At 28.1% G+C, this 11,910-nt stretch overlaps 1 protein-coding gene across 1 annotated transcript; it reads left to right on the top strand.

Annotated features, from left to right (window-relative positions):
- The first annotated feature begins 4,944 nt into the window (after window positions 1-4,944).
- On the top strand, window positions 4,945-11,259 carry LOC120089252 (fatty acyl-CoA reductase 3-like). The gene is made up of 10 exons (XM_039046674.2): window positions 4,945-5,043; window positions 5,165-5,268; window positions 5,560-5,762; window positions 6,556-6,656; window positions 6,853-7,039; window positions 7,176-7,337; window positions 8,041-8,122; window positions 8,447-8,719; window positions 9,665-9,792; window positions 11,014-11,259. The coding sequence occupies exons 1-10, from the start codon at window positions 4,983-4,985 to the stop codon at window positions 11,165-11,167; spliced, it is 1,455 nt and encodes a 484-aa protein (XP_038902602.1). The 5' UTR covers window positions 4,945-4,982; the 3' UTR covers window positions 11,168-11,259.
- Window positions 11,260-11,910: the final 651 nt, after the last annotated feature.

Genomic DNA, 11,910 nt, shown 5'->3' with positions numbered 1-11,910 from the left:
AAGTTCAAAAATAAAAAACATCCATACACACACTAGATAAGACCAATAAGGTCAACCCATCAGGAAGTAGCATGAGCACGAACTGTAGAGACCATAAGGTGAACCAGAGCAGACACCGACCTTGGTCGGCCTCCATGCAGCCGCCGATTACGCTCCTGTCAGATGTAGTATATGGAAGCACACCAGAAAACATGGAATAACTTATTACACACCCCTTTTACCCAACCCCACTTGGCACAACCAACTCAACTTTACATCCCAACTAGCTACCCGATGATTTTTCAATTTTTGTCTATTTATTGATTTACTCTCTAGGGATCGTCGCTGCCTCTACGTTCTCTACGGGTCGTTGGACACTGCTTCGCCTTCGTCGGGTGGGCTTCCACTGGTTGTCGTTTCGCGCCTAGTGACGTTCGCCGTCTTCTATGTTCGCGACTGATAGAAGGCTACGTTCCTAGATTCCTGCCGCCGTGTCGTCTATATGCCGCCGATCGTCTGGGTTCTTGGATTCGAAGCTGCGTTCGACGACCGCCGTCGATTGAGGTCTGTACGAGTTTCATTCGCGACTTGTTGACTGGTAAAGGTGCTCGCTGTCGACTGGTGAGGCTGGGATATGTTGGTTGGCAGACGATACGATCTTATTGAGGTGTGGGTTTAACACGGTGAGAGTTAGTGATGATGGTGCATAAGCAACCGCCTCTAAGACTGAAGGAGAAGAATGGAGGGCGAGTTGCTCGTCAACCCTTTCGTCTACTTAGACTGGAGATCGATTTGGGATTGGGTGCTCGTTCTTCGAAGGTGAAGGATTTTGGGTTGTCTGATGGTCACTCTGAGGAAGGTGAAGGGTCTGGTATGGGGAGTGTTGGGTTGAAGAAGGAAATTCGAGTTGTGAGGGTTGAACCGAGTGGGCTGGGTATTGGGGCCCGCATGAAAACCGGGTTGTGAGGGGTGTTGAGGTAAGCCTTGAGGGAGTTGGAATGAGCGGGCCTAATTGGAGTGGGCTTGAGGCTAAGTGAAGGGAGTGGACTGGTACATGGGGAGTTGGGGAAAAGGTTGATGGAAGTGAGGGTCGATCGGTGGACACTCAGGTTCTTCGTGAGCGGGAGGAGTCAGTTCCTAAAACTGGTTTAGATAGGGGGTTTGGTCCAAAGTTGGATCGATTGGAGGAGGGGTGTGGTTTTGGTGGTTCAGAATCCGGCATGTAAGGGAGAAATTCGTGGGCAGCCATTTTTGAGTCTAAGTTGAGGGGTAATTTGGAGTTCATTCCCCATTGGTTGAAAATGATAAAGTTATTGTTGAACCTTGTGAGGAGATTATTGATGAGGGTGTCTGTATGTGGGAGAAATCTTTGGTTTTCAGTTTGTGGATGACAAACTCCCGTATTCTATTATTTGTCGTCTTATTCAGAGAATTTGGGGACGTGTAGAGATGCCAACTATTATCTTGTTTGATAACGTTTGATTATCTTTAAATTTCAGAAGGTAGAGTCAGGGGATTGGGTGTTGGAGAATGATCTGTGGCACTTAGGTGGCAAGCCCATCTTATTACGACAGTGGTCTCCATGTATTATTCTTGAAACATTGTTTTTTATTCTGTTCCTATCTAGATTAAGCTGGACCGTATTCCCCTAGAGTTGTGGACTGATAGGGGTTTCGCAGTGTTAGCTAGTGTCATGGGTAAATCTGTCTCTTTTGATGTTGCAACAAGAGAGCGGCGACGGTTATCGTATGCGCAGGGGTTTGTGTTCAGGTGGATGGTGATTCGTTAATGCCCCTTCAGTCACTTACACTTCAAATTTCCATCTTTTGTCTCCTCTCTTCTTTAATACCCTCTTACTCCACTTTTTGCTAACTTTTTTAGGTTTGTTTATCTCAAAATAAATAAATAAAACTGCACAATTCAATTAAAGTATGCACATTAAATAATAAAAGAAAGAGAATAATGGAAGCACCAAAAGGTTTTAGGATTTAAATGTTTTAACAAAGTTGTACCTTAGTAGTTGAGAGTATATTACCAGCCAAATACATCTTTTTAATTTGATTATTTATTGTTTTGGTATGTTTTAAGGGAGAATTTAATCATGAAATTTTATGAGATTTTATGGGATTTTATCTTTTATCTTAATTTTTTTGTTTTTCTTTAGTTGTTGAGAAAATCAGTGTAAGAATTGAAAAAAAAAAAAAAAAAAAAAAAAAAAAGAAAAAGATAAATGAGATTTTTTATATGAAAAAATGAGGATATCTATGTAATTTGTTTAAAAATTAGTTTTTTTAACTTAATGAAACTTTAAATAAATTGATCACCATATTAAGTGTAAAAACATTTTTTTAGAATTTTAGAATAATTTTTGCAATGGAATATTAATAATTTCTATTCATATACTAACAATAAAAGTGCATTTAAATTTTTTTTTTCTTAGTTAAAGAGTATTTTTTAAACTTTTGAAAGTTTAGAAGTATTTTTAAAACAAAGTTTAAATAGTTTTCATCCAAAATTAGCGACAAAAATATATTTTAACTATCTCTATAATCTTTAGAATATTTTTTAAACTTTTGAAAATTCAAAAATACTTTGGACACAAAATACAAAGTTAAGCCCATCTTTTATAATTTAACATTTCAAAATACATATTTAATTTTGGCCATAATCATGTGGCTTACCCTTTAAATAATTTTGGTATAGTGCCAACTGCCAATTAAACATCACTGCCCCTTTGAAAAGTTACAATAATTTTGATTTTTTGGTTTTCAAGAAATTGTTCTCGTCTACCCACAATTATTTTCATATTTTTTTAAAAGAAACATTTGATTTTGTAGTCAATTTTTCTACCTAGTTTCAAATTTTTGTTTAGATTTTTTAAACAATATTAAAAAAAAATAGATAACAGAAAAAAAAAAAAGAGAAATAATGTTTATAAGCTTTAACTTAAAAAAATAAATAAAAATAAAAACAAAAGAAAAATCAAATAATTATTAAATAAGGTCTAAAATTGATATATATAATTTTAATAATGCAAAATATATATAGGCAAAAGAAAAAGAAAAGAAAAAAAAACTTGCCGTGTCAAACGAAACTCTAAAATTATTTTATCTCATTAAAATTATTGTTTCATAGAATAGGAATTTGAGTTTGGGGTTAAGAGAATGGTAGAACAAATTTTTACGAAAAACTGTCTTTTTGGTTCCTAATTTTCATTTGGTTAACTTAAATGTTACCTTTTTATTTTAAGGATTTTAATTTAGTTCATGTTACAATTGAACCTTCGAGATTTGAATTTTGTTTCAATTTGGTCTCTATATTTCTATATTTACAGTTTTAACTTTAAATTTTCACTAAATTTTCACTTTAGTCTTTAATTTTAATAATTATTAATTAACTTAAAAGAATTATAATTATTATTTTTCATCACTATTAAAATTAATTTAAAAATTTTACTTCATAATTATTTTAGATTAATCAATAGACATCAACACCAAAAACTAAAAATAAGTATTTAATGAAATTTGAGGTTGAAATTATAAACCTTGAAATCTATGAACTAAATTGAAGCAAAATTCAAACCTCAATAGTAAAGTTGTAATATTTGGAAAGCTTAGGGATTAAATTAAAACGAAACTCAAAACTCAAAAACTAAGGTTCCGTTTGGTAATCATTTCATTTTTTGTTTTTGAAAATTGAACCTATTTTTTCTCCATATCTTACAATGATTTGTATATTTCTTAAGTATAATGATTGAATTCTTAGCTAAATTTCAAAAACAAAAACAAAATTTTAAAAGTTAAGATCCCGTTTCACAACCATTTTGTTTTTTAAAATCAAGACTATGAACATTACTTCCATCTCAAAATTTTTTCCTTTGTTATCTACTTTTCACCAATAGTTTAAAAAAACAAGCCAAACTTTGAGAACTAAAAAATGTAGCTTTCAAAAAGTTGTTTTTGTTTTTGGAATTCGTCTAAGAATTCAACTATTGTACTTAAGAAAAATGCAAATCATGATAAGAAATGTGAATGATATAGACTCAATTTTTTAAAAACAAAAACAAAAATTAAATGGTTACCAAACGGACCCTAAATTTTTTAGTTTTCAAATTTTGGCTTGGTTTTTTAAACCATTGATAAAAAGTTTATAACAAAGGAAGAAATTCAGAGTATCTATAGGTTTCATTGTCAAAAAAAAAAAAAAACCAAAAACAAAGGTCTATTTTGGTAACTATTTCATTTTTTGAAAATTAAGCCTATTTCCTCTCTAATCCTTACAATGGTTTGTATCTTTATGAATTCTTAGCCAAATTCCAAAAGTAAAAACAAATTTTTAAAAATTACTTTTTTTAGTTTTCAAAATTTTGCTTGATTTTTTAAACCATTGATAAAAAGTAGATAACAAAAAAAGGAATTTAGGATAAAAATAATATATATAGGCTTAAATTTTAAAAACAAAAATAAAAAATAAAATGATTATCGAACAGGGCAAAATAATTATCATGTGAGCCCTAAAAGTATTACATCTTGAAACCAAGCTGTCAAATGGAAAATAAACCCAACACCTCGGGACAGAAGAAATATTTTTTCCCAATTTTCTTTTATTATCCTTAAAATTAAAAGAAATAATATATGATTATTCACTTCAATATATAAGTACATAATGAAAAGATTTGGCTAAAGGTCAAAGAGTGGTTGATTTTAATTTATTAGAGATTAATTAAGTGAGACAATTAGAGGCCTATCATTAATTCTACGATTTTTCTTTAAAGCCTTAATTACGCAATACATTAATTAAATTATACAATAAAAAGGATTCAATTAAATTAACAATAAAAAGTAAGTTAATTATTTTAATTATGTCCATATTCTCTTACTAATTCCCTTTTTTTTTTGGATATATAATGCAACTTCATGTTCTCATTCATATTACTATATCCTTCAATTTAAAGTTTGTCATTTAGAAAATTTCTAGTTTTGGTGCTAATCTCTTGATCTTCAATGAACTTTTTAGAGAATAAGAGCATTTTTGTCATTGGTGCCATAGGATTTCTAGGAAAGAGTATGTTATCTTTCTAAATATATAACCGTTAATTTAGGGGATTTTATTTTTATTTTTATTATGTTTTATTATGCTAAATATATAGCTAATATCATTTATATCATCTACTTTGAGAATGTAGTTATGTTAGAGAAAATATTAAGGACTCAACCGAAGGTAAAGAAACTTTATCTACTTATACGAAGTGTGGATGAAATTACAGCATCAAAACGTTTCTACGAAGAGGTATGTAATTGTGATTAGAGACTCATCGATTTGAGTAAATACTGAATAAAGGTTTGATTCTTTCTCCCATAATTGCTATTAAAAAAATGGGGAAATGGATGAGAGAGACATTTTTTTACGAAGAAAGTTGTTGGTAATTTTTCTTTTATAACCATAATTAATTTTTAGGGTAGGTGTGATAGGAGAATCGAACTTCTGATCTCGAGTTGATAATAATATAAGCATTATGTCAGCTAAACTATATTCATATCGATAAATTTATCATATATTGATAGTTTGATTTATATATAGGTTGTAAAGAAGGAATTGTTCAGAGTGTTAAAGGAAAAATGGGGTGGAAATCTAAATACCCTCATTTCAGAAAAGATTTATTTGGTGCCTGGAGATATTTCATGCCCAAATATGGGAATAAAAGACTTAAATTTATTGGAAGAGATGAAGAATAAAGTGGAAATAATGGTTAATTTAGCTGCAATTACCAAATTTGATGAAAGGTACCCTTCTCTCTCTCTCTCTACATTTTTTTAACACTACAAAATAATTTAGAAGAGAATTGTGTCTGTTTAGAATAACTTTGTGAAAGGAAAAAAAAAAAAAAAAAAGCCTATTTTAAACCAAATCAAATTTTCTATAATGTAGAATTAATAATTTAAATTGTGTTTAGAATAGTTTACTGAGTGATTAAATGATTGAAAGTAACTTCTTTTTAATAAAATAATCTTGATAAATAAAAATTGCTTTAAAAATTGAATTAATTAAAAATTAGTATTGTTGTTTTGATGAACACTTTTTTTCAAAAAAAAAATAAAGTACTAGAAATAGAAGGGATTAGGAAGCACACCAGGGCATCTCAACTAGATTGATACACCGTTAGCGTCCTCATCATAACCTTGGATCAAATGTAAAATGGATTCTTTGAAAAATGAATTTAAATGATTAAGCAAAAATTCTCAAAATATGCCTTAAGTAATCAAATACATATTTCTAATTTATAGAATTTCTCCTAAATATAATGAAAAAAATAATTATTTATAGGACTATTTTTAAATATAAGAAAATGAGTCAAATTATTTACAAACATAGTAAAATGTCAACTGTCTATCAATGATAGATTTGATAGACAGAGATAGACACTCATAAACAGTGATATTTTATTATATTTAAAAATATTTCTAACGATTTTGTCATTTAAACCAATTATTCTTTAAAATACTTTGGAAGACATTTAAGATATATTTTTTAATTATTTTTTAAACATGCTAATAGGAATTTCAAATTTTTGTGCAGATATGATATAGCATTTGGTACTAATACATTGGGAGTCAAACATATATTAAACTTTGCAAAGCAATGCTCTAATTTGGAAATTATTGTCCATGTTTCCACTGGTCAGTATCAAAAGTTATTATTATTTTATTAATTTTTAACTCCAATAAAAGTTAAGATTTAAATCATATATTTCTCGATTATTTACACATGTTATACGGTAGTTGAGTTATGAAAAGAAATAAAATTTAAACAAATAAATTCAATTATCAATTATTGATTGAAAAATACATATTATTATTATTATTATTTGTTTAGGGTTTGTTTCAAATCAAAGGGAAGGACTTATCTTAGAAACTCCATGCAAATTGGAAAATTCTCTTGATGGGACTTCAAAGTTAGACATTGAAATAGAAGGTCAAATAATTGAAGAGACTTTAAATGAATTCAGAAATATAGAGGAAACTATAACAACCTTGGCCATGAAAGACTTGGGACAAAAAAGGTAAGCAAGATTAAAAAGAAAAAAAACCATTTTCTTTATCAATAATGTAACATTTTTTTTTTAAAAAAAAACAAAATATTATTATTGATTAAACACTATAGTTTTATTCTTTTGTTTGATTTTTAATCGTTATTAGGGCAAAGGTATATGGATATCCAAACACATATGTATTTACAAAAGCCATGGGAGAAATGGTGATTAATGATGAAAAAGGCAATCTACCTTTGATTATTGTTCGACCAACCATAGTCACAAGCACTTATAAAGAACCTTTTCCTGGTTGGATTGAAGGCTTGAGGTACATCAATAATATATGTATGTATATATAATTACAGCATTTTATCAACTATAATTAAAATGGTTAAAACCCATAACATGGGTAAGATTTTGACTTCCTTTTGTGGGTAAATTTTTTTACTTCCTTTTTCTTCTAAAGCGCTTTTATTTCTTAAACATGTTAATAAATGTCCATTTTCTTCTTGAGGACCTGCTCCTAATAGGAGAAGGAGTGAGGAAAATGTTTTTGCAAGCTAAACGGGAACAAGGAATTTCTTGCTTTGTTTATTTTTTTTATTCTTTTTATTTTATTATATATATAATAAAATAATAATAACTTCACCTGTGATATTTTATTTTGTTTCATTTAAAAGATTTTAAGATTTTTTTTATAAAGAATTAACCAAGTAAATGTGGATTCATAGTGGAAAATGAACTATTTAATTGAAAACTTTCCTAGAACATAATTCAATTAATTTTTTTTAAAGATTTTAAACGATGAATAATTTCCTATGAAGAACCTGCAATTCTCCACAAAGATTCTCCACCCCAATTCTCGCAAAATTAAATAGAAAACTCTATAGAGACGAAAAACGAAATGAGAGGCAGGAAAGTCATCCCTGTTCCCGCCTCTTCCTATGAACATCTCTAAGTGTACCAAGTGCTTTAACATGGCAATTGTTTTTATCCTTATTTCAATTATGAGAAGTGTTATATTTTTACAGGACCATTGATGGCTTTATTGTTGGGTATGGTAAAGGAAAACTAACTCGCTTTCTCTGTGACGTCAATACTATCCTTGACTTGGTGAGATGAATATAGTTTATTTCATACTTTGAATTCTCTTTCGAGGTTACAAAACAGAGTAATGAAATATTTTAGAGTACTTTTGAAATTGTTAAAATCACTTTTACCATTTTCAAAATCGCTTAAAAGAAATACATTTAATCATTCAAAATTGAATTTAATAGTATAAAAATGAGTTTAAAAGTGTAAAATTAAACACTAAACTGTTTTCAAGTTATTAAAAATATATTTGAGAGTGATTTTAAACATGGTACAGGTAATTTTACCGATTTCAAAATTACTCAAACATGTACTAAAAAAGTTTGATACTTTTGAAAAATGCAGATCCCAGCAGATATGGTAATAAATGGTATGATTATGATAATAGTGGCACATGAACTCCAACCAAGTCGTCAAACAATAATATATCATATGGGTTCTTCGATGAGAAATTCTTTGAGAAGAATAGATTTTCACCGCTATATTTTCCAATACTTCACTGAAAAACCATGGATCAATGAAGATGGAAAGTCCATCAAGATTAAAAAACTCACCTTCTTCGACAATTTGGCTAGCTTCCATACATACATGACCATTCACCACTTGGTTTTTCTTAAGGTATGTTACAAAATATATAAAAACAATGTTTACACAAATCATGTTAGAAAGTTTGTTCAATTTTAGTTTATATACTTTCAATGATTTAATTCTAATCTATAAACTCTCCATAAATCTTAAACAAAGTTAAACTTTAACAAAATTGATTAAATAAAATATTTTTCATGCAATAAAATACTACAAGTGAATATACTTTTAAAATTTATAGTAAAAACAATGTTTATAGATAACAAAGTTTTTTTTTTTAAAAAAAAATAATAATAAACTAGCTACGTTCATAAAGGCTAAATTTAAGATTTATTGAAAGTGCATGGAAGAAAATTGGATAAATAAACTTCGAAGTATAGAATCCAAAAAAATTATTTTAAATGGTAAAACTATTGAAAATATTTACAAGATATAACTAAATTTCAGAATTATCATTGATAGACTTCACTGATATATGAAATTTTGCTATATTTTGTAAATATTTTGATTCATTTTTTCTATATTTGAAAACAACCATATTTTTAATATATATATATATATATATATATATATATATATAGTTGTTGAAGTGTATTTATTTCCGGTTAAGTTCTAACAATTTCTTAGTTTTTGTCTTCAAAATCTTAAAACTTTAACTTTTAAAATTTTTTCTATATTTTTCTTTTTGGTACTTTTAACTCTAAAAACCTCGCTTTTAACCCCAAATCTTCCATTAATTTCCACATTCAATAATCACAAAATATTGATTCCAATATATCTATGCTATCACTTATTTTTATTTCTTTTTTTATAAGTAAACCCATGCTAAAATTGAGATTTTTAAGCAATTAATAAAATTTCTGAAGGATATAACACAAATTAATAAAACTTTAGTAAAAGAAAAACTCTATGTAAATATACTTTTTTTTAAAAAAAAAAAGACTCATGTAAAATTTTCTTATGATTGTTATCATTCAGGGTTTGGAATTTGCGAACAAGGTGTTCTGTTACTCTTTTCAAGACATGTACAACAAATTTCAAAGAAAAATCAGTTGGGTGATGCGACAAGTTGAGCTTTATGAGTCATTTCTATTCTTCACAGCTATGTATGTAAATTTTTATATTCCTAGTTACATTTTGAGTTACATTCCTCCCTACTATAACAGTAGAATAAGAGATTCTAAGGGTGTTCAAAAAATTCGATAACTCGAAAAAATCGATCAACCCATCCAATTCGTACGGTTTGGGTTGGGTTATCAACTCATTTAGATTGGATTGGGTTTGGTTCAAATAAATAAAAATTTTATGAGTTGGGTTGTTTCATGGGTTCACCTAATATAACTCAAACCAACCCGAATCAACCCAAATTTATTATTAACTTTAAAAAATCTATTTTTTATTACTTATAACACAATTATTTATACATATGTTGATTTTAATTTTATTTAATTTCAATATTTGTTGAATAATTTATTCTTCAACAACTCTTAAAATAGTTTCTTTGCACTTTATAAAGAAAATTTTCACTATATAAATTGAAATTGAGTTGTTAATCTTATCTCAATATATGAAAATAATTAAATTAAATTTTTATATATTTACATTTTGCTTCTTTTTAGAATAAAATTTTAAATAAATGACCCGATTAACCCGAACTAACCCAACCCAAATATTTCATAGTTGGGTTGGGTTGGATTCATTTTTTAATAAGGGTTATTTGGCTTGAAAAAATTTAGAACCCAAACAATTTAGTTGGGTCTAAAAAGTCTTTCAATCTAACCCAACCTATGAACACTCCTAATAGATTGAACCTCCGACTTTTAGGAAAAAAAGTCATAGTAATTACTATTAAACTAAGTTTACTTTGACATCTTTTTTAATCCACTTCAATCACATAACAAGAAAAAAAATTAAAATATTAAGAAAATATGAATTTACCACGTGACAAATTGTGGTTAGAATAATTTAATGAACTACAAAAAGATATATATGCAACACTATACATCCAATGCTTTTCTTTATATTTATACTAAATCTTCTTTAAACTTCAAAGCAAGAGCCATTTATACCTCAAACTAAAATATTTATTAGAGTACTACATTGATATTCACATATTTGTGAATATAAACCAAGCTTCCAAACTTAAGCTATTTAGAATATTTAATCATGGAACTCAATTAATAGCTCTTAATGTCAAAATCAGCATTGTTGAAATACTTGTGCTATTAATTTTGAAGTTACAAATTTAATTTTTTAAAAAATTAATAACTCTTAATTATTACACAATCACTTATATGTGTATTTATTTATTTATTTTATATGTGCAGATTTGACGACAGCAACTTAGAAAAATTGAGAATTGTTGCAGGAGACAACGGCATAAATCCAAATACATTGCTTTTTGACCCTAAGGATATAAACTGGGAGGATTACTTCTTGAATATCCACATTCCTGGACTTATTACACATGTTATGAAATGATTATCATTCAAACAATCCTTTGTTTCCCTTTAGGTAGAAAGATTAAAATATTGACGTCGACGATCATTCATGAAACCAAAAAATTTATAAAAATTATTTAAATTAATAATTATGTTGTTCTTGCGAACTAAGTTATTGTCTTACTACTAATATCTAGAAAAGAAAAAGAATTATTTTTTAGTTTTTAAGTATTGAAAATTATGTGGGTTTGGTTTTTAAGATTTCAAAATGTACATTTTTAGTCCAAGTGTGTAAGAATATGTTTAAAAGGTTCTAGTATTTATTATTATTATTTTAAATGTTTTATATGATGTTTTAAAGTAAAAATAATGATTAAAAATATCTTTTATCCCTCTCCTCCCTCCACCCATCCTTCCCTCTTCTCATTTAATTAATATTTTTAATTTAAAATGTTAGGTCATATTAAAATAATAATTAAAAAAATTACTCATTGACCTTTTAAATTTATTCTTAAAAACTTAGACACTAAAGAGATGTATGAGGCAAGAAAATTTTTTACCAATTGGCAATCTCTTTTTGTAAGTAATTGTTCGAGTTGAAGTTTCTTCAACCCAACCCACGAATATCCCTAGCTAGTCTAATTTAATTATTTGTGAGTGTCCAGACCAACTTACATGTAAACTAATCTCACGGGACAATCTACTTGACCCATCAACATTTGGGTATCAAGGTAACTCGTAGGATATTAAATCTTATGTAAGTGATCACCATAGATAAAAACA

The sequence above is a fragment of the Benincasa hispida genome, chromosome 10, assembly GCF_027475165.1.
Source record: "Benincasa hispida cultivar pf3 chromosome 10, pf3_genome.v1.1, whole genome shotgun sequence".
NCBI classification, from domain to species: domain Eukaryota; kingdom Viridiplantae; phylum Streptophyta; class Magnoliopsida; order Cucurbitales; family Cucurbitaceae; genus Benincasa; species Benincasa hispida.
The sequence above is the reverse complement of the archived record's forward strand: the minus strand, read 5'-3'. Positions and strand labels throughout refer to the sequence as shown.